Below are 26,995 nucleotides of genomic sequence, written 5' to 3'. Positions count from 1 at the left end.
TGTTGGTTTTGAATTTCGGCAGGAGCCAGCACCAACCTCCTCCAGCTTACTTCTGCTCTGACAGCCTGTCGGTGCTGACTCCTTGTGCAGAGCAGACGCTTCCGTTCAGGATATGCACTTGGTGAAGGACCTTGACAAAGGAGCACAGGAGGTTTTGCTGGGGAGGAAGATGATGTGCCCCTTGATTAGGGTGTTTGTCAGGGCTTGGGAGAACTACTCTGGAGTTCCTTGATTGACTGGAGAGCACATTGTATGGTATGAGACAAACCCTTTAGCCTCCCTAGATTGCAGTTCCCCTTGTACAGAGAGAATAATTGCAAAGCCCCATAAGGTAAGATGCTGAAAGCCTAAATACTGTAATGATTGCAAAAGCACATTAGAAAACTTCTAGTAAGCTGTTCTTTGTTATGTTCAAGAGCTCTGAATTTCAGCCTGTTTGGAAGGAATGTGATATACATTCAACTCTCAATACAACTCTCACAAAACCGGTACTAAAGTTTAAAATAAGGCACTTTCTATGCAGCCTGTAATTCTAATATTAAACTTCACCTGCTACTTTTCTCTGTTCCTCTAGGGCTATGTATTTGTGACTGGGCAAACCCTGATCTTGTTTCCAAGCATTTTAGTGACACAGTGACATCTTGTGGCACTTAGCTGTGGCTGGAGGAACATACAGCCCAAGCTCATGGAGTATGCTAATACAACCATGAAATAAGGAGGAAGAGACAGACCACGGAGAAACACACGTTGGTGCTGCCCCCGAGATGTAAAATAAGGCCAAACAACCCTCGTTTAGGCATTGTGAGTCAGGGAGAAGTGGTGCAAGTTATATTTGGACACTTGTACATGACGTTGTCATAAGCAAATGTAAGAAATAAGGTGTTGGGAAAAATATAAAATGTCTGTGCATTTGATTGGAAGCTCTACTTGAAGACTAGTTAATAGTGTTGTTGGCTGGCTGGGTAATAAGGTGGTGTTCTGCAGGATTTTTCCATTAATGCTTCATAGGAGAGAAGAGGAAGTATGCTTACTACACCTGCAGTCAGATCAGGCGAGAGGGGCTGCAATACCTTGCTGGGCAGGTGTAGAATTTTTTTTTTTTTTTTTTTTTTTTTTTTGGTCAGGTAGAAGAAATGGTCTGGAAATAGGATTTGTATTCTGCAACTCCAAGACAAAGAATTCTGAGTGCCAGCAGCTCTGGAGTGGAGTCTGTGTGGTCTTTTCTGAAATGAGGGTTAGCCACAAGGGACCTAGGGTTGCAGAAACAGCAAATAGTTAAGAAGGAATAAAATAAAAGTCTTGTCTCTTAAGATGGGAACCAGTCCTGCTCAGGATTGTAAATCCCCCCTCTGCCCCCAGCTGAATACTGTTTCCAGTTTTGGAAACCACATTTCAAGAAGGATTTGGGCCACCTAGAGAGTGTGGAGGAGTGAGAGTGACCTAAGAGGAAAGATGGAAAGATTTGGTCTGTGTCTTTGAGAGGAGAAAAGACTGCTGGGAACTGTAAATCTTCAAATGCATGCGGTGGCAATGTGCTGTTTTAAACGTAAAAGGATTTCTGGCATAGCCTTTGGCATAGGGAACAGCATAGTTAGGTGGAGAGAGCACTTTGAATTGCAGGTGGAAACCCAGCCCTCCACTTGACATTTGCTCAAGCCAACAGTTCGCAGTGTCTGCTGATTTCTGCAATTCCAGTCGAAGGCCTCTTGAATTGTCACGGTTGCTCCAGAGGTGCTGTCTAGCCCTTGGTTTCCTGTAGATGGTGCTGAGGTATTTCAGGCAAGACCAAACATGTCCCTTAGCAAGTTGGTTTGTACAAAAGCATGAATCTTTCTGTAGCTCAAGATGTCCCTTGTGTTTTGAATGAAATGCCTGTATTCTATAAGGCAGGAATCATTAGCCAGGTCATCTTGACTGTAACACTCTTGCTGCTATAGTAATGGAGTATTATTAAACTGACAGTTCTGAGGTAATCAACATCTAGTTCCTGGGACCTTTTTTGACTCTAATGGGGGAAAACCAGAATGTTTCTTTCTCATTAGTTCAGAAAATAGATTTGGGAGTCTTCATTTATCTTGTCCGCAAACTCCAGCAGTGGTGCGGAACAAAAAGCAATGGCTTCAGGACCAAGAAACTCCAGTTGCTGGTGCCTCCAGCGCTGACAAATTCACCAGTGTCACGATGGATGTCTCTTTTAAGCCAGTGTTCAATTTAGGGAATTAAGATAGCTTTCACCAAGTTTTATGTGCAACTGCCGATATTATGTTAGGTTGATACTAGCTAACTGCCTGTCTGTTTTTAGCAAACTTGCCTTAGCTTTATATTGGAATAACAGTGAAAGTATGGGGAGGTTTTGGGGGAGGATTGAATTGTTTGATTCTTCTTTGTAATACACAAAGAGCCTTTATACATTTTTAGCCTAATGGGATTTGAACTGACTGGTTGATCAGCAGCTCAGGGAAAAGTGGAGTAATTATACGAGATTTAATGAATTATTAGAATTATTATGTGGCTTTACCGTAAAATATAAGCCAACTACAGTTACTTGATCAAAGGATGGTCTGTGTCCTTTACAAGGAAATGTGAAACCATTTCAAAGCTCTAAGTAGTCACAACCTCTAGCAAAAATAAACAAACTCCAAAGCTACAAGCTCACCTCTACCAGACTAGAAAACGTATTACTAATTTCAGATATAAATAGGATAGACATAAAATGAGGTGTGTATATGTAAAAATTCATAACTGTCTTATAAAATATGAAGTGGGATTGTCTTTGTTTTGCAAATAGTTATTGGGGAAAAAAAAAAAGCCTGCAATTCTGTGGGGTATTGGCCAACTTTTGGGTTCCCCTTTCGGGGCAGTGGTTCACAATCGTTGTTCAGGGCAGAGCAGAAGAACGGAGCAAAAGAGCAGTGATATTCCCAAAAATGTTCCCCAGCTTCCTGCAGCCCTGGAGGTGGTTTCTGTATATTCAACAGCCTTCAGCTAATCTCACTTCCCGGAATTAGTCCACGATCCTGTGAGCCAGAGTAAATATTGAACAACCACAGCATCCTCTGATAAGGAGGTCCATGGCTTAACTAGTTTCTGTGTTTCTTTCTATTTCTTTTGAACTTTGCTCCTTCTAGTATCGTGAGATGTCTCGTAGGGCTTACGATGGGGAGATGTTAAACAGCTTTTTCCTATTTACTTCTCCCTGTCTCAGTTTTAGACTATGATATCCCCTCTCAGTATCCTAATCCCTCACCATGTATCGCTCAGTATTGCTCATCATGTCTTATCTAACTATAGCCTTTTTTTAAAAAAAGTGTTGAAACTAAGTTTTCATGGGATAAAATGGAATGTCTTTGAGGGTTTAATAGCCAGTTAGAGTACGGGGAATGAAGCTATTTTTGCCCAGTTACTCTTGAAGTCTGTGGGAAAAAGGAAAAGTTGCAGCAAGGGCTCTGGATAGCAGTTAACTGGTAGAACAGCGGATGAAATTCAGTGTAGACAGATGTAAAGTAATGCATGTAAGGCCAAACAACACTTACATAGCACGTAACTGCTCTGAAAAGAGCTTTTGGAATTACAGCAGATAGTTCAGTGAAAATGTCAACTCAGTTGAAAAGCCCAGGGTGCAGTAAGACTGCAAAAAATCCCCATAAAACGTGAAGAGTAGTTAGGAAAGGAGCAAAGAACAAATGAGAGCCTTCTGTAAATTCCTGGTGTACCTACTGCACCTTTGAATCTTTGTGCAATTCTAGATTTCCTATCGGAGCTACTTAAACTGTGTCCCTGAGGTTCGCGGCGTGCAATGCAGCCGATGCAGTGTTCTTACCTTCCCACAGTCCTGTGTCTTCTGGACTCTTTGCTCCACAGTTTTAGTTAGTTAAGAGGGATAAAGTAGAATTGGAGCTAGATGACTCCCTGATGTGACTTTGAAAACTTTTCTTGCTGTTCTCTTCTGTTGCTGGTATTTGCTGTTCTGTTTCTGCCCCTGAAAGAAGGTGGCTTCTGGGTCTGCTGGTCCCCAGCCAAAATGCTTGGGGCCAGCTCATGGAGATTTGTGAGGCTCACAATAAAAAGCTTTCTAAATAGATGACTTCATGGGGAATCTGTAAAAATGAAGGCAAATGTGGATCCGAACTTCACTTTCTGTGATTTGACTATATTTCATATTGCATGAATCTTTGTCTATATATTAGTGAAATTAAATTTAATTCTGGCTGGCTAAGGGCAGTTGCGTACGTTGCTGCTGAAAGATGTAGCTTATTCCTTGTCAAATTATTACAGACTGAAATTATTTTCTATCCAAGGAGGGGCAGGTGAAGGGAGAAATCATGTACATAAAGCTATAATGAAGGCTTGAAATTGTACAGTTGAATGCAAATGTAGAAGAATGAAATTAAGATCCAGATCAGAACTGAAAATCTGGTTTTCTTCTTGTCCTTAATTCTAGGCTCTTGTTGTATAGTGCACTGTAGGCAAAATTATGCTGTGGAGAGAGTAATTATGTAATTAAAGCTTCTGCCTCGGTACACTTGGACCAACGAATGAAAGGAACCAACTGTATTTTTTTTCTGTTTCGTGGATGTTAAACTATGAAAGGGAAATATCCCTGCAAGTGTTTCATGTTCTCATGTTATCTTTGCTTCTTTTTGATAACTTGTTTAAACAACCCCAGTAGCTTTCAGGGAGTCTCTTAACTTGCTTGTCCCATTCATTTATTGTCATGTTTTCTCTCGTATTTGGCCTGGTCGATAGTGTGGATAACTACTGCTTCAGGGTGCCCTTTACCTTGACGCATTTTGAGAGAATCCAGCTTTATCTGTCAGTTGGTGTATGTCTGGGGGGCTAAGCAGTGTTACTGGAGCTGCAGCATTTAACGCAAGAAAAACGGAGGTGTTTGCTGTGCTTTGCTTGTTCCTTCAAGGCTTGGAGTCTTGATCAGATGTGAGGTGATAGTGCCAGAGAGACAGTGGATTCATCCTTTCAGATCCTTTTAAAAAAAAAGGCGAACATATACAGTATCTGCTCCATTTTCAACTTGAAAAATCGCTATTTTTCAGAGGTCACTGCAAGATTGGAGGACAAACCCATGGCCTCTGCTTTTGAAAAGCATTGTCTGCAGTGAGATTTTCCCTAATGAGTCTGATCATGCACGAGGCAGGACGGGATCGTGTTTGCTCTCTCACCGCTCTGTTGTGGTTTGGTGAATAGTTATACCAGCAGCCAAAGCTTCCCAATGTTTTTGATTTAAAGCTGAATTTTCAGGTCTCTCTAAACCCTGTATACAACCAGATGAACTTGAAAAAGAGCATGTTAGTTTGTGGCCTACAATTGAATGCTAGGTATAAATGTTTAATCACCACATAAAGAGTTTCCAAGACATGTATTTGCTCCCAGCCTGTTCCTGGCGTGTTTTAAAATCTGTTTTGTGTAGAGGGGAAATTCATGGGCGTTATAGACACAAAAGTCATATTGCGAGTCTCAACACACTTGAATTCAAAATTCAGACTGGAATTTTCAGAGTGCAAACTTTGACATTTTATTTTAGGCCCCAAAAAATTCTTTTGGAACAAAGTTTAAAATCAAAGGACATATCGAGAAATTCAGCTCTCCAGTGTAGACGTGATTAGCTGTTGCTTAAGATTGATTTGCGAGTTCATATGTGTTCCCAACTGAGCATACATGAAGAGATGCAGCGGGCCTTACCTCTTCCTCCGTGCTCAGTCCCACTGCCTCTGGCAAAGCTGTTCCCAGCCGGCATTTCCAGCCCGTGGGCTGGGCAGCGCTGTGAAGGTTTGCAAGGTGCTGCCAACTTAGCTCCTTATGGTATCTTTACCCATTTTTAAGTAAATATAGTTGCCTAACTAGGTATATTTCATCTGTTGTCTAGATTTACAGACTTCTGTAAAACTACCTGAATGACGTTCATCGCTCTAATCTCCCAGCTTTCTGGGTTTTTTTTCAGTGAAAGAGGCTTATAGTTGCTTTCAGGCTGAACATGAGGGTCAGACTTTATTGTCATTCCTGAGATGTCCGTCATTTCCACTCCAGTCCTGTTGTCTAAAGTCAGCTTAAAGGCTTAGCTTAGTCCCTGTGGTTTCCTAGAATGAAGAGACCATTTAACAAGCGCGTTTGTGATTTCATGTTGCAAACAGGACCAGGTTAGTGGGAAACAAACAACTAAGCAGAACTGGAGGAGTCCATTATTGCGGAAATGTGCTGTGCGTAACAGCCCTTGCCCAGTACAGACATCTTTTCTTGGGGAGGAAGATAGAAATTGGAGGTGAAAACATCGTGTCCAATTAATCTTTGCCCTTTAGCAGCTCTGGCCTAGAGAATTTTCCAGTGCCTTGCAGTATATCTTCAAGAAACTCTTTTAACTTGAGATACTGCTGCCATGTTAAGAGCAAAGGGAGGGTAAGATCAGTGGGGTGAAGTCTTTCAAATCCCCCCAAAGCCTCGTAGGGGATGATGCTCTCTAAGTACAAGTTACAGTAGCCCTTGCGGCTAGGAATCAGCTGGTCCTCGGCCAGCACGGGGATAGACGGGCTACGTTCAGTCTTTTCTTGTCCTGATGTGATTCCTGTGCAGGGATGAATCTGGACCACTGTTTTCATTTGTTATACATGGTAAATGCTGTATGTATGTATTTTCTTCCTATTTTAGTCTCTGCACAACAGGGGTGGTCCGTTTACATATCAACAACTGGCTGGAAGTGAGTTTCTGCCTGCCTCATAAAATCCATTATGTTGCCACAAACTTTATACCCCCTGAAGCAATTGAGAGAAGCCTGAAATCTATCAGGTAAGAGCAAGCTCTGTCCTTCAGAGTGTGTCTGGTCCTTCTTCCAGTTCCAAGTGTGGTGCCGCAAATGTCTGTGCTGGCACAGCTGGGGGATGGTGTGACACAGAGCTGTAGTGGTGGAGGAGGCATGGGCTGAGATGAGACTCCCTGAAGCTGATGCGGTGCTGCCATGATGCTGCCGAATACGTGGTGGTGTGAAGCCACAGCCTTTGCGTTAGCATTAGGTGGTTGTAGTGAGGTGATGCTGCAAGAGAGGTCTGTGCTGTTTCCAGTCAGAGGAATTGTGTGTTGACCCAGAAGTAATTTTGCTTCTAGAAGAGAGCGAGCTCAGGCCCCATGATGTCTCATTTCCTGCATTCCACGTATACAGCTTTTTACCTGAAAAGTAACTAGCTCTTGCTTTCTTCTTTTCTTGTACTCCATTCTGTATTTCAGTAATGCAGATGAGCAGTTTTCAGACTAGTTCTCCAGGCTTAATTGCATGCCAGCACAGTGCAGGGTTTTTTTCTAGTCACTGGGGCATCCAGTTACCGTATAACCCTCTATCCCCCTTTTATAGGGAGCATCTTACCTTGTGACATAAAAATAAGCTTATTCTGAACCCACTTAAAGCAAAAGGATTATATTAGTTCTTTTTTACCAGTAGATTGACCCCAGGTATCACGATCTGCAAATAACTAAGCCTTCAGGAAAAGCTGAAGTTTACTGTGCAAATGTATTCTATCTTTCTGCAGGCCTTACCATGCCTTATTACTTTTAAATGATGAGAAGTCATTGCTTAATGAGCTCCCGTTGGACTGCTCTCCTGCCCTGGTGAGAGTAATTAAAACTACCTCTGCTGTGAAGAATTTGCAGCAACTGGCTCAAGATGCTGACTTGGCATTGCTGCAGGTACGGGGAACTGTCAGCCGCAGCTGAAATTCTTTTAAATCATGAGGTGTTTTCTTTCTGTGTGCCAGTGGGTTTCTGTGGTACGTGAGCATGTCAACGCTCTCGGTGTGAGCAGAGAGCACTGAGAAAGCACGAGCCTTAGAGTGTGGGGAAAGGATGGAGAAATGAAGGGCAGCGGTGCAGCGACGGTGCTTGCCAGCCACATCCGAATCACAGACTGTTGTGGGGTAGCAGGGGTGCCTGGAGGTCTCTAGTCCATGCCAGTTCTTATGTTTTTGAGTTTAAGTCCATTAAAGCAGGCTGCTCAGGAACATGTCCATTCAAATTCTGAATACCTCCAGGGATACCTCCCACAGCCTCTCTGGTCCCTGGTCCAGCATTTGACCAGCATTAGAGTGAAAAACATTCCTCACATCTAATGGGAATTACCCATCTTCCACCTTGTGTGTGTTGCCTCCTGTGCCTGTGCCCATCTCTGCTGTTCCATTAGGTAGTTAAAAGCAGATCAAATAGTACCTCTTGACTTACACCACAGTGGCCTGTCTTGGTTCTGCCATGTCCATGTGCAAACGGAGCACCCAAAACGCAAGTGAAAGCTTGCAGCTGCCGTGGCCAAATACATTGCTTCCTCAGGATCTGTGAAGATCTTTTCTACTGAAGAGCTCTGAAAGCCTGTGCAAACCTACCTATCGATTTCCCTTGGTACATTAGTGCATGGACTTTGCAGCGTCCCAGGAAGAAGCTCTAGTTCAGGCTTGGGCAAAAATTTTGAGCCAGTCTCTCCAAGCCAGCAGCTCTGTCCGAATGCCTTTCCAGTATTGACAACCAGTTTTCAAATCCGAATTGCTGAAGGTGATGTGACGAGCCCTTGGAAAGGGAAGTTTATGCCAGTGAGGTAATGAGACTCTGGCAATCACCTGAGACACGAGGTCACTGAGGATGACTGCGGTCATTGTGGCCTTTTGCTTGTCGGGCCTGATGATTGTATTAGATGATCTGGGAGAGGGGAGAGCCACTCCGTGCTTCTCAGGGTTGATTCAGACCCGGGCATGCGATCTATGCTCTGTGTGACGGGGAAAAGAACACGGGTTGCCATCTCAGATGGTCCTGATCGTAGGTCCATGTCTTCTCTTATTCAAAAGCAAAGGTCCTGGTTTGTAATAAAATTTCCAGGTCTGCTTACAGTGGTCTGTGGTGTTATTTGGTGTTATATAGCTACGGGATGAACTCTGGAAATTCCCTACTGCTTCTGTAGTTTTGTTCTCCACAAAAAAGCAAAGTTAAATGCATCTAATGATACAGGCTGGATTTTATGTCTTGTAGACGCTATTTATGTGGCTCTTCCAGAGCCATTAACAACCACTGACTTGTTTAACACATTAAAGTACTGTGTGTAACTCATTACTGAAATATCTCAGTGCATTAAAAAGGCAGTGTTGGTTTCCTTCATGTTTGTGTCATAATAGAGGCTGTTTCTTTTGTTTTATTTTTCATGTATAACACTTAATACATTTTGGGCATAAACAAAAATAGGTTTTTGGGGCATGAAAAGTAACTAAACTTGTATTGATACGGTTTGAAGAAATTCCTTTAAGGCAGGAAGTACTAAGTTGCTTAGAAATGTGAAGCGAACCTCTGGAAATTCATAACCTTGTCAAATGCTTTTTGATGTGCCACATGTTATATTAAACCGTGAATTTATTCTGAAGGCAGGGTGAAAGAATGGAACATTTTTCTTTCATTTCAGCTCAAACAAGACTTTTCTGTAATTGTACAGAACTCTTGCTGAGAGTTTGAATTTTGCTTTTCCTCCCCTAATTTTCCCCTGTTTTCTCCATGCAGGTTTTCCAGCTTGCTGCACATCTTGTCTACTGGGGAAAAGCAATTATTATTTATCCACTGTGTGAAAACAATGTCTACATGCTTTCTCCAAATGCCAGTGTCTGTCTGTAAGTAGAAGGAAAACGTGTGACTGTAGCAACAAAGTGGTGAGAAGTGCAGATACACTTTTCTTCCCTGTCTTACTGGATACAGAGCTGGATCTTTCTTCACGTATGAATTTGTTGAGACTGTACAATACCCAAACCGTTACATGTGCCTGAACTTGCAAAGCCATATAGGAGTTTGTGTGCAGTAGAGAGGAACATCAGGGCGGATCAATATGCTTCTGCAGTGATGCGGGCCTTAAAAGCAATTACCTTACCTATTTTCAGTACCCTTGCTCACTGAAAGTCCGTAGCGGAAAGGCTGTATGAACCTGAAGCTATATGGAAACATTTACAAAACAAAATACTTTATGATTAAGTTAAATAAATGAGTGTTTGACAGGACTATCTGTGTATCTGGCACACAGTGTCACCTGAAATTAATCAAAAGTAGCAAATCAGGATAGTGCTGCTATCACTGTTGTATTGTTTCATGTGATGGCATTTTATACTGCTATGCCTTCTTGCAGACAGAAGGCGATGCAGCCATTGTGAGAGCAGGCAGCGGCAATGCAAAGAAGATAGGGAGGCAGTGGTGGGTATTTTTGCTGTGCTGAAGATTGGCAACCCTTTTTGTGTTGGATTTTGAGACGTTTTTAGAATCTGCGTTGGAACTCAGTTATAGGAAAATAGTTTTAAATCAAAACTTCTGTGATAGAAGTATAAAAATAGGGCTGGAAGGGACCTTGCGGTCATTTGGGAACAACTGTGCCTGTGTCATACCTGGCAGCACTGTTCTTAAGACCTTTGTAGATGGAAATCCTAAGACAGACAGTTTTCCTAATATTTAGGAAAATGACCCTCTTTTGCTTCTGATCAGTCATATCGCGTGTCCTGTCAGCATAGGCAGGGAGAACAGTCACATCTGCAGCTGCATTTTTGCATAGTCAAAGATTGTGTGTATATCCTGCCCATCCCTGTCTTCTCTTGACTGCCCAATCCCTGTTCCTTTGATCAGAGGCTGCGCAGGTCTAGACTTTATGATTTTTATTTTTCTCCACTGGATTCCTTCCACACCTTGAATAATGTACTGGAGCTGAATGTAACACCAAGATGAAAGTGCATATGCTTCTTGCTTACTTTTGCAGGATGCAACATGCCATAAACTATCCTTACTGTTTTTCTAGATCACAGAGAACATTTCATTTGGGAATTGGCACTTCTGTAATGCTTAAATGGGTAAATACTACACTGACCAGCAATATAAAACTGATTTCTGCCTTTACCTCTTTTCTGTAGTTATTCTCCGTTAGCAGATGCGTTTTCTTGTCAGTTCCGGGGCCACAACCTGCCGTCGATGCTTTCCAAGTTCTCCCTCCCAGTGTCGCTCTCGGAGTTCAAGAATCCGCTCGCGCCGCCCGTTCAGGAGGTGAGGTGGGGCGTGTACAAGAGCTCCTCATTCTCCTGCTAATGAGAAAAAGGAACGGGGTTGCTTCTGGAGTTACCCAGTCAGGAGCCTGCTATGGCAGATTTAGGAGTTGCCAATTACTGTGTTTCCAACCATATTTGTTGTTTCATATCCACATGCCAGAAAGCTGTGGGGGTGTTCAAGGTGAAGCTGTGCAGATGCTCTGGGCTAGCAAAGCACAATCCTAAAAGAAAAATCAGAATGTTTCTTTTCCTTGAGTGATATAGTAGGGAAAACTGAAATTCCATTTGGTCTGTTGAAAACTGTCATGAATTAGTAGGGCTGAGTGCAAGTTTGTGGATTCCTCACAATCACATTTAATTTTATTATATTCCATCTGCTTTAAGTTCACAATCTGGTTTTAAAAGCCAACTGTCTATTCACTTAGCTTTTGCTATGAAACGAATTGCTCAAAGGCTGTTAGAGGAAGTAGACTCAGCATGTAGTCAACAGAAGTCCATGTGTTACAGCATTAGCATTTTAATGCTCAGATTTGGGATAATAATATATGGGTTTTGGATTTGTGAGCTGTTGTTTTTCTTACGCATAGATCATGGCTTGCGGCATTTCTGGGAACTGGTGAAATGCAAGAAGGAGCTCAATAGTGCGAGGTCTCCCGGCTGACACACTGTTATGTTCCCAGATGAAGAAGCTTGGACCTCTGAACACAGCTCATTGTGGCAAAGGAAGCATAGGCAGCTTGCTTCAGCTGATTTCTTGTAGTGTTGTTTGTTAGCCTTCATACTTTGACTTGCTGGCTATGTGAATTTAGCCACTGTTCAAATATCTGGAAGATTAACGTCAATTGCGCACACAGGCACAATTGTGAGAGAAGAATTTGTTGTAATTGCAGGTTGGCAGAGACTATGATCAGAGATAAAGATAAGTAATGATGTAGCATCTAATCCCAATAGTATGTACTGGTCAGCTGCCACCTTGGGAGGCAGGGGAAGAGCAGTTTTACCATTTTGTCAGTACTTCATTGTAGTTACAGACAAATCAGTGTCCTGGAAATTTAAACTGAATTAATAGCATGAATTTTATTCTAGCTGCAGTAGTTTCAGGAGGCATTCCTATTCTCAGTACTCCTTTTAAAATTAATTACTTGCCTTAATACTTCTCCTTCAATACTTCTGGTTGTTCTCAGACATCCTATTTTTGTTTAAAATACACAAAGACAGTCTGCCACTTACTGCTGCGAGTATGCCTTGAAACGACAGCGTGCGATCAACGTTTGCCAGAGCTGTTGGAGTGCTAGAATGGCTCTTTTCAGAGTGTGCGCCTTCTCTCTGACACTCACCTGTCTGTGGTGGCATCCTAAAGGTCAACAGCAAGGCTTGTTTTCATCATCCTTTCAGCGTGTATGGAAGGATGAAGGATGATGTGAAAAGCTACAGAAGTGCCTTCCACAGTCTGAAAAGGGGAGGTGAGAACTGTGGTTGCAGCAGACTCGGGGCCACACTGGCAAGACACCGCTTGAAGATGGAGGAGCCCACCATACCCTGGTGGGCTCTTCTGAGTCATGGCGAGCTTCTTTTTGCAAAGCTAAGCATGACAGTTCTTGGGGGAGTTTAGACTAGAGAGAGTTTTTAGATGTTTTCATATTAGTACATTTTCTTCTACTTGGTTTACCTACGTAGAACTCCTTGTATTATTGTTTTGTTAGAAAGTAGTCTTTTAAGAGAGATTAATCCAATCCCTGTCCTGAAGTGGTCAGGCTCCAACTGTAATTAACAGAGATCTAGTCGACAGAACAATTAATCTGATGAAATGTGGGTGGGTTTTTGTTCCACTGTGCAGTTATAAAAGATGCTGTACTCTGAACTGTAAATATTGTCAAATTGTATTTGCTTTGCCCTTGAAAAAAATAGTGAAGTTGGGACCTCTCACTGTAATTTTGTTCTTTGTGTATGTAGGAGGGGATCTGTTTTTTTTAACTTTGAAGATTTTCACTAGTAGTCTGTTACCTTGTGCTTTTCATCATGCTGACTGTATTGTCTCTGTATTTCCGAAGGTCATCTGTGCTAGAAGGTCAATATGGTGGGAAGGGCTGTGTTTTCTGCAGAAACTGTTATGGTCTTACGGGATCCAGCCCATTTGATTCTTGTCTTAAGCCTGGGATTGGCTCCCTCCTTTTGGCATGTGCTTCTGGATGGGCAGAGAGTACAGAAAGCATTAATAAAGTCCACAATACAAAATAGGAAAGCTGTTAATGAGCCCTTCCTCCTTTTTTTTTTTTAATACAAAGTTTTACTGCTTGATTTGAAAGAAGACACAGTTATTTTTGTTCGCTTACTGTTACATGGGTGGAATTACTCCATTCCTTTGGGTAGGTGGAAAAAAAAAAGTGACACTGGTATATGTATACTTGGTGTGCTGTAGTATTTTTTGGCTGCTCGGAGCAAGGACAAGACTGCCTTGAAAGATGGAGTGTATGTCTACATTCTGCTTTTGGTGTCTGTCAGGTAGGTAGGAAACGTCTAGTGAGTGGTGTCTGCCAGGACTGCCAGCGCTCTCAGCCGTGCCCCGTGCTAGAGACAGGAACTCTTCTTGAGCGTGTCCTCTTGACCTCTTTTCTTGCCTGGGACGATGAGCAGTATATTGCAGTTGAACTCTGTGGTTGTTGTATATCTATCAGTGGTCTTGTGCTTATAATTTGGAAAGATTTTGGTATTCGTGTAGCGATCTCCATGCTGGCTTCCCTTTCTCTGTGTCTAACCTGCCTGGCTTGGATAGCAGTTGTTGCAGCAGCGTGAGGATGAGCCTACGCCTGCAGCTCCGCCGATCTAACGATCGGGGCTGCAGAGAGGAGGCCCTGTTTTCCTTTCCACTCTCAGGTGTGTGCACACATGCCTTCCTCCTTTCCCTCTTCCCTCTGCGCTAGAGCTCTGGCTCCTCTCCAGCTTGACTCTATCCAGTTAACTTGTTTCAGCTGCACTAGTTTTCTGCCAGGTTAGCAGGTGGAATTCGCGCCGGGGGAGATCCAGCAAACTCCGGGGCTGGTGCAGAACGAGGGAGGCACTGCTGCAGCTGGGGTGTGAGTGAGGAAAGCAGAAGCTATCTTCTCCTTTTCATGGTGTGAGTTAGCTCCACTGTGCTGTGTAGTCACCCAGACTTGCAGCAATCCATTGCAGCCTGGCACTGTCCCGAATAGCAACCAGTTTAGCTCATGCTGCTGGGTGCGGCCATGGAGTGAGGAGATCCTGTGAGCTGATAAAATAGGGACACTCATCTTCCCTTTTTGTGTTTTTACTGGAAAAGAAGCAGTTTGTATCTCCTCAACCCCGACCCCAGAGAAGCTGTCCGTCCTTCTGCTGCCAGTTGGTTCTGGTCCCTGTGCTCTCCTCTCACATGCGTGGCACAGCCTTGGTGTGACCACAGAGTGGTCAGTGTGGTGCACACGCCTTCATAACCTGTGGAAGCACAGAAACACTTGATGACCTAAAACCTTTAGGTCAGCACACGTTCATTGACAGAGTATGTGTACTAAGTGCTGCAATGGGTGCACGGGAATGCTTTAACCTGCTTTTCAGTGCAAGGCTGGCTTTGTACAATACCAAAGTTTCTTCACCCAGCTACTCTGTGCTAAATTTCTTTGCAAACCAAGAGAAAGGGATAATGCTTTTTGGCCTCCTCTCATCTGTGCATTATGGTCTCAGCTAGTTCATCTTTTCAGAAGAAGCTATAACATCTCTCTACCCTGCCTTGAGGAACAAATGTGGACTAGCAGGCGGGATCTTTCCACCGTAAGGTAGAAGGAGTGTACCTAGGTGACTTAGACATCCCATTTCCTCCTTGCAGCCTCTTCACTACAGTAGCTCTTTATCATAATGCACATTGTTATTATTATTGTAGTTATCTAGTTCTCCCTTGACAGGGCCAGGATAACTGCGGAAAAAAACAGATGGGAAAGTATGACAGCTGCCACTGAAGAAAATACGTTTAATTTTTCACTTTTGTTTTAATAAGTCTGACCACCCTTTTGGGAGTAAGGCACTGGTAGATGAGGCCTCTGCCTTATGCATCTGGAAAACGTGCTGTGCTTTGTGTAACAAGCTCGGTGGAAAGTGAGCGAGTATGTCAGGGGATGGGAGTGGGAGGAGAGCTGCATGCAAATACTGAATAGGCAATTGTGTCTTCTGAGAGACACGCTGCAAATGGGAATGTTCTGCTGGGCATCTGGAAGGCATCAACAGCCATGGGAGCTTTTGTTGGCCGAGGTACGGATGTAGTATTAAGGTGCATTTATATTCACTTGGACTAGGTATAAAACCAGGGGGTATTAGCGTGGCAAGTTAAAATAAATATGTCTTCCTAGACCTAAATGGAGGGAATGGTTAATCTGAGAATTCAGAGCAGTTACCTAATGATTAAAATGGCAATATTAAACAATAAGTGTTTTGTCCTACATTAATAGGGGGTCTTCAGAGTCTGTTTTCTGTAAAATAGGGAAAGGTTTTAATAGGTGATCTGTTTTTCATAGAACAGCGTGGTTTGAATGATAAAGAAAGGAAATATATTTCAGCAAACATCCATTTACCCCTGCGACTTTGAGGGTCCTACTGAGCCAAGGCAGCCCTTAGTTCTCAAGTCAGACCTTGAAGAGTGCACGTGTCAAATAACTGGATAATCCAGACTGGAGAAAGGGGGCTCATATACTTCGGTAGGCAAAACAAACTGTGTTTTAACTAAGAGTGTATCCTCCTGTAGTGAGAAACAAGCTAGGGTTGAGTGCTTCTGCGTTGCTGTTTTCCCTTCCCTTTCCTGAACCTGTTGCTGGTCCCAGTTATCTTGGTGTTTTCCTTAGTTTTTTAGGCCTGGGAAAGAAAACAGCCTTAAAGAATTCTTGCAGGAAATGCGTTGTATTTAACACGTTACTCAAGAGGGAAGAGAATAGTGAATGCTGGATCTTGTCCCTCCAAGACTTGGGGCTGAGCTTTCCTCTGACTGTCCCAAACTGCCCAGATGGGCTGACGTATAGTGCCTGTGTTTCAGAAGCCAATACATCTTCTCTGCTTTTGTCAGTAAGCACAAAGCGATGTATTGTTACCAACGCCTTCTGTGCCGCCTTGCACGCTCTAACTTCGGCTGGGGCTTGCTGCGCCACGAGGTTGGGAGAAGAAGGGGATGGCTGCGAGCTGATCCGTGCCAGCAGGAGTGGTCCAGATGCTGCGGCAGACAGGACCCCCTCACAGCAGACTGGAAAGAGGCAGCATGGGGAGACAGGAAGGATGAAAGGAATATGGATGAAATTTAGAGTTGATTGTTAGTTAAATTAAGCAATGAAAAATGTTTTGGTTTATATTTCCGTCACGGTCCTGGCGTTTCAGCCAAAAAAGGCTGGCTGTGGATTCCTGCCATGCCAGATGATGAGTGAGTGAGTGGAGGCAGTCCTGGGACTGAAGTATGCCCTTGCCTGGGAAGCTACTCCCAGCCCTTTTGGCTTCAGCAAGGAGCCCAGCTAATCAGTAGACTGAGATGAAGCACGAAGATAACCCTGTATCTCTGAGGGAGGAAGAGCATTTCTGACAGCCAGCACAGCACAGATGGTGCAGGGAAGCCTCCTCTCCCGCAGACCTGACTGTACGCTCCATCAGAGCTCAAGAGGAGCAGATGGAGAATGGATGTAAACTCAGTGTTTGTGTCCAGAAGGACAAGCAGCAGAAGGTACTAGCAAAGCCTCTGCTAGACCTTAACAGCAAAAAGACTTGCTGCTTTTGGTAAGAAATAGGTTTAAACCAGGAAAAGTGGAAATGGTGTGAGGCACATTTGCAGTGATGGCACAAAGCACACCATTTTGGGCATGGTGCCAGTTGCAGGACACTGCATCGCTTGGGCTTTTTTCTAGGACTAGATGTTAAGAGGTACCAAATTCCCACTGAAGTCTAGCTTATTATAGATAACTGTCAATGATCATAATTCTCTTTTATCTAGGGATGGTCGTTCAGTCTCACTTCAGTATGCTCTCAAGCTAGTCACAGCAGATCTCCAGCTCTCCGACTTAGGGCACAAAGGCATTTGGCAGTCGTCGGTTGCACGACGTTACGGTTGTAAAGCTGTAACACCGCTTTTGCCAGGCTTCCTGTTCCACTGAGCCACAGCTGCTGGCTCAGGGGGTGGCTTTCTAGATACTTATACAAGAGTGTAGAGGTGAAGGTGCGTATGGAGAATTAGTGTGTTGGATAAGACTTTCCACGCACATGGAGCTGTAAGGAAAGCAACCGGCTATTTTTGTAATTATGTTAAACCACCAAAGTGACCAGTGGAGGCTGGTGTAGCTCAGGCCCGACCTGACAGATTCTGCAGGTCTGGTAGAGCTTGTCTTTACTGTCTCCTTGAATTGCCTCGGATTTTTCTAGGGTTATTTTGTGCTGTGAAACGTGTAGACCTCTTTCATTTGATGTGAAACTAGCTAATCAGGCATCGCTGTATGCCAGCAGGTTGGAAATTTAAGTGAAATACATGAGACTTCTTTCTGCGCAGGCCTGCATCTAATCTAATCTAAGCAATGTAATCACTGGAGTAAGCTTCCTCTTCTCTTCCAGGCTGATTTCAGATGTTAGCAAAACACTATGCATTTGGTATCTTTTGCCAACCTTCCTCTTCTGTAGATTTTTCTATTAAAGATGGAAAATGAATTATGGCTTTTCCAAAAAAGATATGTTTGAAGGCAATCCCAGATAATATGTTTTAAGATTAAAATCCATTTGGCCCCCAAAAGTGGTAATCCCTGAAAAGACAGGGTGTGGGTCTGTCTGCAAACAGAAGACGTTTCTTTTGTGATTTGATAGCAGAAGAGGAACTGCAAATTATAAGATTTACGGAAAAAGGAAAATTATGTGGGCTGATGAACTTCAGTTTGGGGCTTTTATTGAGATTTGGCCCGTTATCCTGATGATTAATACAGCAGAGCTAGCTTCCTTCTCAGAGTCTGAGCTCATTCTGCATGTGTTTCTCTCACCAAAACAGTGTTGGTTGCTATGAAATCCCCAAACAGCTTTTGTCAGTGAATCAGGGTTTTCAGAGCTGTTCGCTACGGGAAGGGTTGCCTGCAGTGATATGAAAAGGCTTTTTGTGCAGAAATTCAGACACGATGGTGCATTTTGAACGCTCCTCCAAAACTCCTGAAAATAGGCTATGCCAAGAGCCTACAAAAGCTTGTCCCTCGTTCTGCCCACTGCTTTCAGCATCGCGCGTGGGACGCTGGAGGTCTTCAGCTGCTGTAACACAAAGGTGTTTTGCCCGTTTTTTAATACGAGTGTCGTCTCTTGGTGCTTTTGAAACACTTGCCTGTCTGCGCCCTGAAAACCTAGGTGCCTTTAGGAGCTCGGCCTGCCCTGGTATTGCGGAGGGATGGCGAGCGAACGAGGAATATTAACGCTTTGCATTGAGAGGGGACTCCCTGGCAGCGGCAGGGTGCTGTCCCTTGCCAAGGATTCTGCTGCTGTTAGCGCTATTTCTGCATCGCTGGGTCCTGGCAGGGCTCTGATCTCCTGAGCCTCTCCCGTGGCTTTGCAGCAATTTCCCATCCGACGGCAAATGGCTCCTACTTCTGGGTACCTGTCTTGGTTGCTTCAGCTCTGCCCCTCTCCCTGGCTTTCTAGGGGAACCTGAATTTTAATCTGACTACTCTGGGATTAACCCTTTGGTGATTTTAGTGATTTTAGTGGGTCTTGTTTAGAAACCAGCAAACTGATCTCGGGGCTCACGCTGCTGGGCATCACAGCCCTGCACCTGGTTGACTCCTTTTCCATGCCTGGCCTCTCAGAAGGAAGACTATCCCATTTTTTTAGCACCTACTAAACTTGTTTTGTTAAAAGAGGACTGAACAGCTCTGGGTGGGGTTGTATGGCTAACGCCTTTTGTGGTGAGGGCATCAGCTGCTCTGCTAGAACACAGCAGGTGCTGGGGCCAGGGCAAGGAGGCAGGCTGGTTCGTTTGAGGACACTGGCTGTGCTGGCCGGCGTTGCATAAAGACATATTGATCGTTAAAGGTTTGATTACAGCCTAAGCATCCACAAATGCTTTGGGTGTGATGAACATGTGTGCCTGGTCACCTTTTTATGACTGGAGAAGAGATAAACCTGTTGTGTGGGGTGGCAAACTCTTCTCTTTGTGACTTCTTAGTCACAAAACCTAACCTTTGTGCACTGTTTTCCTCCTGTATTTTATTTCGCAGGTGTTTAATACCTCATTTCTCACTTTGCAGACTCAGCTCATACAAATGGTGATATGGATGCTCCAACACCGGCTTCTTATTCAGCTTCACACTTACGTCTGTCTGATGGTGCCACCAAATGAGGAGGATTTCCGAGCCCAAGATGAAGACATGCCCTTTACTGCCAGAGTTGGAGGCCGAAGTTTAAGCACCCCCAATGCTCTCAGCTTTGGTTCTCCAAGTACGAGCACACTTTTCTCTGCTGTTCAGATTACAGCCCACTTCTAGAGCTTCCCTTAGAGATGCCTGGGGTAATCAGGCCTTGGTAACAGGACAATTTGTCTGTGCTGGAGTGCTTGCTAGTTAGGTCCAGCCCTTCTTAAATTTAGAGTTGGGTGTTGGTGAAACTTTTAAGGGCTATTAGACCGTAAATTCTTGTTTTTAAAAACAAGCAGTGCTTTGTAATTTGCCAAGTTCTTATTTGGTCATGTAAAAAATTTTTTATCAGAGGTACTTCTATTTTTTTCAAAGTAACTTCCTTGCTATACTCAGGAGTAACAGCCGTGACCTCTGGCTGCACCGCTGTTAGTGCATGAGCTTTGGTTTGCAGGAGAGGAGGAAAATGGCGAGAATTTGTTTCAAAGAGCATTGGTTTCTGTGGGTTGTAGAGCCCCCTAAGGAGATGCAGAGCTAGCTGTCATTCTCACAAATGGTGGATTTCTGTTTATGTCTCCGAATTTCTTTAATCTCCTCAGTGCCATTCTTCAGGGTGATTCCAGGAAAGTATTTTTTTCAAGAGTATAAATCAGTTACAATTCTGAAATCCCCCGACTTTCCTGCCTGTGCTGTTATGAGCAGCATTCTCAGAAGGCCACTGAGGTTGGATATCGGGAGAGGTTCTCTGTACAATCTTCAGCTTTACAGAAGTCGTGAATTAGGGCAGAAATCTTGGAATGTGAGTCAGATAAGTCTGCGATCTGCTTATTCTGGCTCACTCACAAGAGGATATTGCTTCTTGGCGTTTCTTTCTGCTTGCTCCCACCTTCTGTGCTGTTAGGCTTTTCATGTTACCACTTTACAGTATTCCAGCAGAGCTGGCTGGGAATTTTCTTTTCAGATGTTTTTTATGGACTGTTTATGGTCTCCAGAAGTACAATTTTCCACATAAAATGATGACTTTGTTGAAACATTTGACTTCCCCATTGAGAAAATCACTGTGTTGTCATATGACTAATTGCAGATACATGTAGCATTTCGAGAGCCACTTTCTTTGCTCTACAAATCTGAAGGGATTATTTGGAAAGACTGCATGGAAACAGCCTGAATTGATAATCTTTGCATCATTATGCTGAGGAACATAAAAATTCTGTGTTTCTTTCTCTCTTCCCCTGATAGCTAGTAGTGATGACATGACTCTGACGAGCCCTAGCATGGATAATTCCAGTGCTGAGTTGATACCTGGTGGGGACTCACCCCTAAATAAAAGGATGACGGAGAATCTCCTAGCCAGCTTGTTGGAGCATGAACGGGAAGCTATCCTTAATGTCCCTGCTGCCCAAAATCCAGAAGATCTTCGCATGTTTGCAAGGTAGGAAATGAGGAGTGCAGAATGTAGTCTTTTCTTTTTCTTATCCTTGCTGTTTTATTGAAGGATTGGTGTGGTCTCTGAGCAAATTCTGTTAGCTTGGGATTTGGAGGATAAATTCTTTTGGGTTTGTCCCCCTTAGACCTATTTCATCTGTGTACATCAGAGTTTGACAAAAACTAATATACGTGTTACAGTAACACTTGTTAACAAAGAGTCCTGGATGTGTGAAGGAGCATCAGGGCGTATGGTTGGACAACATGGACTTCACTGCTTGCCTGCCAGTTTTCCTGCGTCCACACATGGTAGACATAAAACTGCATAGCCTGCAAAAAACCTTCTAAGCATGCAAAGCAAAGACCCGGTCATGCTGATGCTGTCATTTTGTGTCCGTTGATCTTTCCAAGCCAGCTATCCTTTGTTGTAAGGATTGTAAACCCCATGCAAATACGAAACAGAGAAAAAGAGCATCGGACACAAAGCCAGCCTGAATACTTTTGCAGACCAGTCTACAAAGGTTTCAAGGTCTGTTTTGCAGAGAGGAGCTGCTAATTTGGTTAGGTTAGTTAAGTTAAAGTCATTAGGACGTGTGATTAGTAGCACCCAGTTTTGTTGTTACAAATTTCAATGCAACAAAAATACGCAAGATGTGGTTCTGCACATGGTAAAAAGCAGAATGGCTTCCTAACCAGCCATCTGGGAAAAAGGTGTCAGGGAAAAGACTTTTTCTTCCTAAGCATTTCAAAACACAGTGGCATCAGTGGAATGCAACTTTCACTGGTTTTCATAATTATGGAGCAGAAAACGACCTGAGGCAAGTATTGCAGCTTTTCCTATACTTCCCAGATTCAGTTGGTTATCCCCTGAAAACCTGGTTCCTGCCCTAGGATGGAAACAGTCAAGTAGCCTAGAGAAACTGCAATAGCAAGAAAATCCTTTCCTTGTCTGCGGCAAAGTTTGCAGCTATGCTGTGCTCAGGTATTTTCATAGAGCTCTCCCAAGCTTGTGGGTAGTTACTGCTCTCTGAATTACTCATCTCCTTCTCGATCTTCTGTAAACTGTTCAGAGGATATTCTCTGATTGAGAGGCAATTTGAGAACTTTGAAATGCTTTTTCCGTATTACCAGATAAGTCGTTACAAAGCCAGTGAGAAAGGAAAGTAAAAACAAAATCGCAGTCAGTGATACCTTAAGACAGAATTTGTGGGGGATGCTTTGGACCAGTTTAGTGGCAATGCAGATTTTTAGGAGAGGAAAGGATTTCATGATTGCTCCCCTATCACTTCCCTCACCTGGGTAAAACAGCCATTTGAAAGGTTTGGAATCGCACATGCAAAAACTTACTTTGATTCCTTCATAAAATCAGCTGCCATAATCAGGCAGCTGTCTTAATGATGTTTATTTAGCAGTTTGCTCATGCATCAGGTTCTCCTGCAGATCCCCAGGATGGCTTTGCCAGGCCTGAATTTCCGTTCTACTCTAGACTGAACTGACGACTGCATAGCTTACCCTTAAGTCAGCAGGGAGGAAGAGAGAAGATAGGATAAACAAATGGGTAGGATGCTGGAGTGTACAGAAATGTTTATGCAAGACGCTCTTGGTTACTGGTGGCCTTATGAGACATCATAACTTGGAGGTTGTGGGTGTATTTGCTCTCTTTGTGCCGTAACCCATGAGAGATGAGCGCCTGGGTAAACGTGTTGCTCTTTATGAAAGTGTAAACAATTGTGGAGAAGCCGCTGCAGTGAATGAGGTGATCTCCCCCATTACCCTCATACAGGTTACTGCATCAGCTCTTCTGCTTCATTTTGAGGAATAGCAGCCTAATGAGGGCTATGCTACAGCCAATAGCTTTGCTGTATCAGCTGCCTCCCAGTATTCTCACGGTTAGTGTGCTAAATATACTGCAACTGCCCTTCCAGGCGTGGTTCTGTGTGCGCACAAGGGGATGGGCTATTTTCAGCACAGCAATAAAGTTCAGCCCGATACATTTTCTTGCCTCTATGCCTCTGAACGCCTGTTACTCATTAAACAGACGGCAGAAGGAGCTTGTGCCTGTCCATTGCTATGCACAGCTGGTATTTGCAAGGCAGAAACTTTAAGGGGAAATAAGGAATATTGAAGCTTGGCTCCAGCACTGGCAGCATTAACTCTCGTAACATTGAATGGGGATTGAAATCCAAGTTCTTTCCTTAGGTGCTGCTGGAGGAGGGATGGCATGTCCTTCCAGAAGTAAACTTAAGAAGGAGACAAGTTCTTTTTGAGCTAGACCTTCAGTAATGTACACAAAGTGTTCCTCACTGCACGTTAAGCGGTGCTTTTAAAGACAGTTTGAGGCTTCACTGATGGCTTCTCTCCCAACCCATGGGTGTGGAGTTACTTTCAGGTTTTTTTTCCCTTGCTCTTAGATTGGGAGATGGAGATCCTTTACTCTACAGAGGAATGCTCGGTGGTGGCACTAAGCTGTGGACAGTTCTGATCCATTTTCAAGCATTGCTGGTGGAAGGGATATCTCCTTGGGCCAGAAATAAGCTATTTTTATTTGAATGACTAGTCTGAGATACAGTCCTTTTTTTTTTCTTTTTTAGTGTGTAAGAACACTCAGAGGGGCAGCTCTTATAACCTGAAGAGGGGAGAACAGTGATGAGCAATGGAATGCAATAATCTTCCATCACTGCATCTGGATCTGGAAGTGCACATCTGTCAACAGACATACCTGTGCAGCTTCAGAGGGGCTCAAATGCAGTGTTGCTGCCCCAAGAAGTGCCATTGTATGTCCCGTGTGGGTCCTGTAAATGTTCACCGCTCAAAAAGGCGAAGGTAGTGCCAATCTTCACTGGAGCTGTGAGCCCCAAGTTACAGCTCTGTAGATTCTAGTTGGACTTCGGGACAACTTCCTCTCCGGGAGGGTGGTGCAGCCCAGCAGCGGTTACCCAGGCATGTGGAGGGATCTCCATCCTTGAAGGGTTTCAGAGCTTGGCTAGAAAAAGCTACAGCGTTGGCAATAGTCCTGCTGGAGCAGGATGCTGGACTAGACTTCGGAGGTGTCTTCCAGACGGCATTTTTGTGATATGCTTTAATATCCTCTCTAGCTTTTATTGGAGTGGAAAGTATTTAATCTTGACCGGTTACAAATCCAGACTCTTTTTGAATATAGGATGGATTTATTTCTTGGAGAACTCCTGCTTACTCTGTGTTGCTGTTGAAAGCTAGGTCGAAATCATTTGCACAGAAGACAGCTGTGCCAGGAGATGAGCGCATGGGCAACCACAGTGAGCAGCTCTATAGAAGGGAGAGAATACGTAGCTTTTAAAGTCTTCTTCAAAATCACTCTTTCAACAGTGATGCAAGTTTCAAGATATAAAAATTACTGTTAATACCTCAGGGAATGAACGGTCTGGTTTTGACAAACGCAGACACAAACCCACGCTGTCCCTGCTAATGGCCATTTCTCAGTGCACACTGGTTGCCAGCGGCCCAGGGAAGGAAGCCAATTAGCCTGATTTAAACACCCGGTGGGACATACTGCAACAGGGAAATGCACAGCCCAGATAGCAGAAAGGTAAATACAACGGGAGCTTGTCCGTCTGGTGTGTGTTTGTACTGCAGTACAGAGACGTAGCAGTTATGTTCTACATAATGGTGCCAACAGGAGAGCTGGCAGATGAACACCAAAGCAGAAGGGAGACCGCAGTGTGGTGGGGGCTGCCGGCCAGGGTGAGGCAGTGAGGTTCCCGGTTCTGAGCTTACATACAGCCATTTGGGGAACGAGAGGGTGGTGAGAGGAGGGACGGGGCGGATTGGGGAGCAGGGAAACACAAATGGCAGTGGACAGAGGTGAAACCTACTCTGTGCAGTGTAGAGGGAAGGTGTGACGGAGGGAGACTCCTTGTAGAGAAGGGCAACGGGTGACAGGAGTGCCTGGCCTGAGCAGTGGGAGACAGCCAGGCACACATCAGTCCTTCAGGGAGAGTGTGAGAGGCCTCATCCTGCCGTCCTGTGAAAACAGGCAGGAATGCTCTAATGGATATTTGGTGTCTTTCAAGGGCTGTTCCTGTGTGAGGGCTGTATGAATGAACTGGAAACCAGATCTTGTCATCTCCACTCATTTTTACTGTCAGTTGGCATGAAGCGGCAAGGCAGCATATTCCTAAGCCGCAGATGGATATGGAAACACGAGCAAAAGCTGCTGAGACGCAGAGCAGAGCGTGATGTGTAACACGTGCGGACGCACTTCTGTCTGCATAGCTGGGGAAGTGATTCTGGCAGATGCGTTTGGGCCTTGATGGGTAGTATTTGAGTGACATGCGCAGTATGGTTCCTACGTTTGGGAGGTTGTTAAGACAATTAAGAGACTGAGCGGCAAACTCTAGCTTCATCTGGAGACTGTTAGGGCTCTGAAGGGTCTCTGGGGAACAAGTCCTTGGCAATCGGGGACTTGCTGCAGTGGTTCGTCTTACACCCAGCCGTGATAGACTCTGCAGGGCCAAGGTTATCTGATGTCTGTAGCCCGTTGGTGGCCGGCAACGGGGTATCTGTGCTGTCTCTATTTAAAGAGAACTGGGAATTTAAGAAGCCAGTGTGCTTTTAGCTTAGACTTCAGCATTTTGGGGCTCTTTGAGGGTTTTATAGCTCTCAGAGCTCCTCTGTGGTGCCTGCCACCAAAATTTCCCTCTCCATCTGTTGTAACTGCTCCGCCTGCCCCAAGCTGACCAAACCTCAAGAGCATGACCTGTAGTTACCAAGCTCCTTGGGCTGCTGCGAGGGGAAAATACGCTCTTAATTCTAGAAGCAAGTGTAGGTACCCAGGTCTCTGATGCCGAGCTGTGGCAAAGGGCAGTGTAGACCCAGGTGGGGGAGAGCAGCCACTTCCTGACTTCTCAAGGCTTGTTGTCACTCGTGGTTCCTCATTTTCTGGAGTTAAAAACTATGTTGAAAATCGACAATCTCAGGAAATGCCCCAGGCTAGGAAACCTTTTGATACAGGGAGGACCTTTGCCAAGCCCCAAGGCAGGGAAGTCCCTGTTTTTCCAGGGGATTTGTGTGCTAGGCACACCTAAGGTAAGAGCCAATTTAATTCACTTCACTTTTCCTGTAAATGAGGGACACAACCCAAACACCTTCCGATTTGCGTCTCATGGGAGAGGAAACCTTGAGGGTGGCAGTATCACTTCTTGGTGTGTGCACTTGCTTTTGGCCCATGTGTGTCTTCTGCTCTCCTTCCCTGCAGGCTGCTGCACTACTTCCGAGGCCGACACCATTTGGAGGAGATCATGTACAATGAGAACATGCGTCGTTCCCAGCTGCTGATGCTGTTTGACAAATTCCGCAGCGTGCTGGTGGTGACCAGCCATGAGGACCCTGTGATTTCAGTTTTTCAGTCTCTCTTAAAGTGACTCTACTGGCAAAGGAAGGGAACCTGCTACGCTCTCCATACTGATAGTCTAAAAGATGTCAAAAAACCACTGGAGGCGATTTCAATGCCTTCTCACCATGTGACATAGAGCAGGTTCTCCCCGCGTGCCTTGATTTTTCCATCTGCTCCCTGTGGTGACAGCTGAGGACGTCTGTGCGAGGGCTCTGGGGCCTGCTGCAGGACAGCATGCGCTTGCTCAGCCTGGATTCCTGCCGCGCCATGTCCGCAGCACGGGAGCTGCCGGTTCACCGCCCTTCCCTGACCCTGCTCCCTCCCCAGGGCTTGTGACAGTGGGCTGAGAATGTTTCCACTGCAGCGTTACTGACAGTGCTTCACCTTTGGGTGGACGCTGGTGCATCAGAAGTGCGTTCTCTGCTCTCCAGCATGACTTCTGGGTCACGCAGCCGCAAGCAGCACCATGGCAGAGCGGAGTTGGGCTGGCATTTAGGGAAATGTTCCTGGGCCCTGAGGAATTCTGTGTGATCATCATTATCTGGCAGCCGTGAGGACATAGGTAGGAAGGCAAAGTATCACAAGTAAACAGTTTCATGAATGAGTGCACCGTGTTATGGCTTGTTATTTCCTCTCCGCACTATCCCTAAGTATCTAGGGCACAGCTGTCACCAAGCAGCCTACATGTTTGTGGGTTTTCAGCATTTCCAGTTTTTGACTGGGGTGGGAGGGGGCTTGGTTGTTGAGCAGGACTGAAAGTGGCTGGCCAAGCTGCAAGTGTATGGACGTACCGGTTCCACAAAGCC

General features: G+C 44.6%; 1 protein-coding gene across 3 annotated transcripts in view; it reads left to right on the top strand.

The window, feature by feature from the left end:
- Positions 1-26,279, top strand: part of NPRL3 (nitrogen permease regulator-like 3 (S. cerevisiae)) — a 43,328-nt gene extending 17,049 nt beyond the window's left edge. For all 3 annotated transcript variants that reach the window (XM_010290119.1, XM_010290118.1, XM_010290117.1), the window contains 7 exons: positions 6,658-6,795; positions 7,530-7,686; positions 9,529-9,635; positions 10,911-11,040; positions 19,289-19,478; positions 20,633-20,825; positions 26,052-26,279. In XM_010290119.1, the coding sequence (XP_010288421.1) occupies positions 6,658-6,795; positions 7,530-7,686; positions 9,529-9,635; positions 10,911-11,040; positions 19,289-19,478; positions 20,633-20,825; positions 26,052-26,217 (1,081 nt within the window). In that variant the 3' untranslated portion in view covers positions 26,218-26,279. The remainder of the gene's footprint in view (positions 1-6,657; positions 6,796-7,529; positions 7,687-9,528; positions 9,636-10,910; positions 11,041-19,288; positions 19,479-20,632; positions 20,826-26,051) is intronic.
- Positions 26,280-26,995: the final 716 nt, after the last annotated feature.

This window comes from Phaethon lepturus, unplaced genomic scaffold (assembly GCF_000687285.1).
Source record: "Phaethon lepturus isolate BGI_N335 unplaced genomic scaffold, ASM68728v1 scaffold33486, whole genome shotgun sequence".
Taxonomy (NCBI): Eukaryota; Metazoa; Chordata; class Aves; order Phaethontiformes; family Phaethontidae; genus Phaethon; species Phaethon lepturus.
The sequence above is the reverse complement of the archived record's forward strand: the minus strand, read 5'-3'. Positions and strand labels throughout refer to the sequence as shown.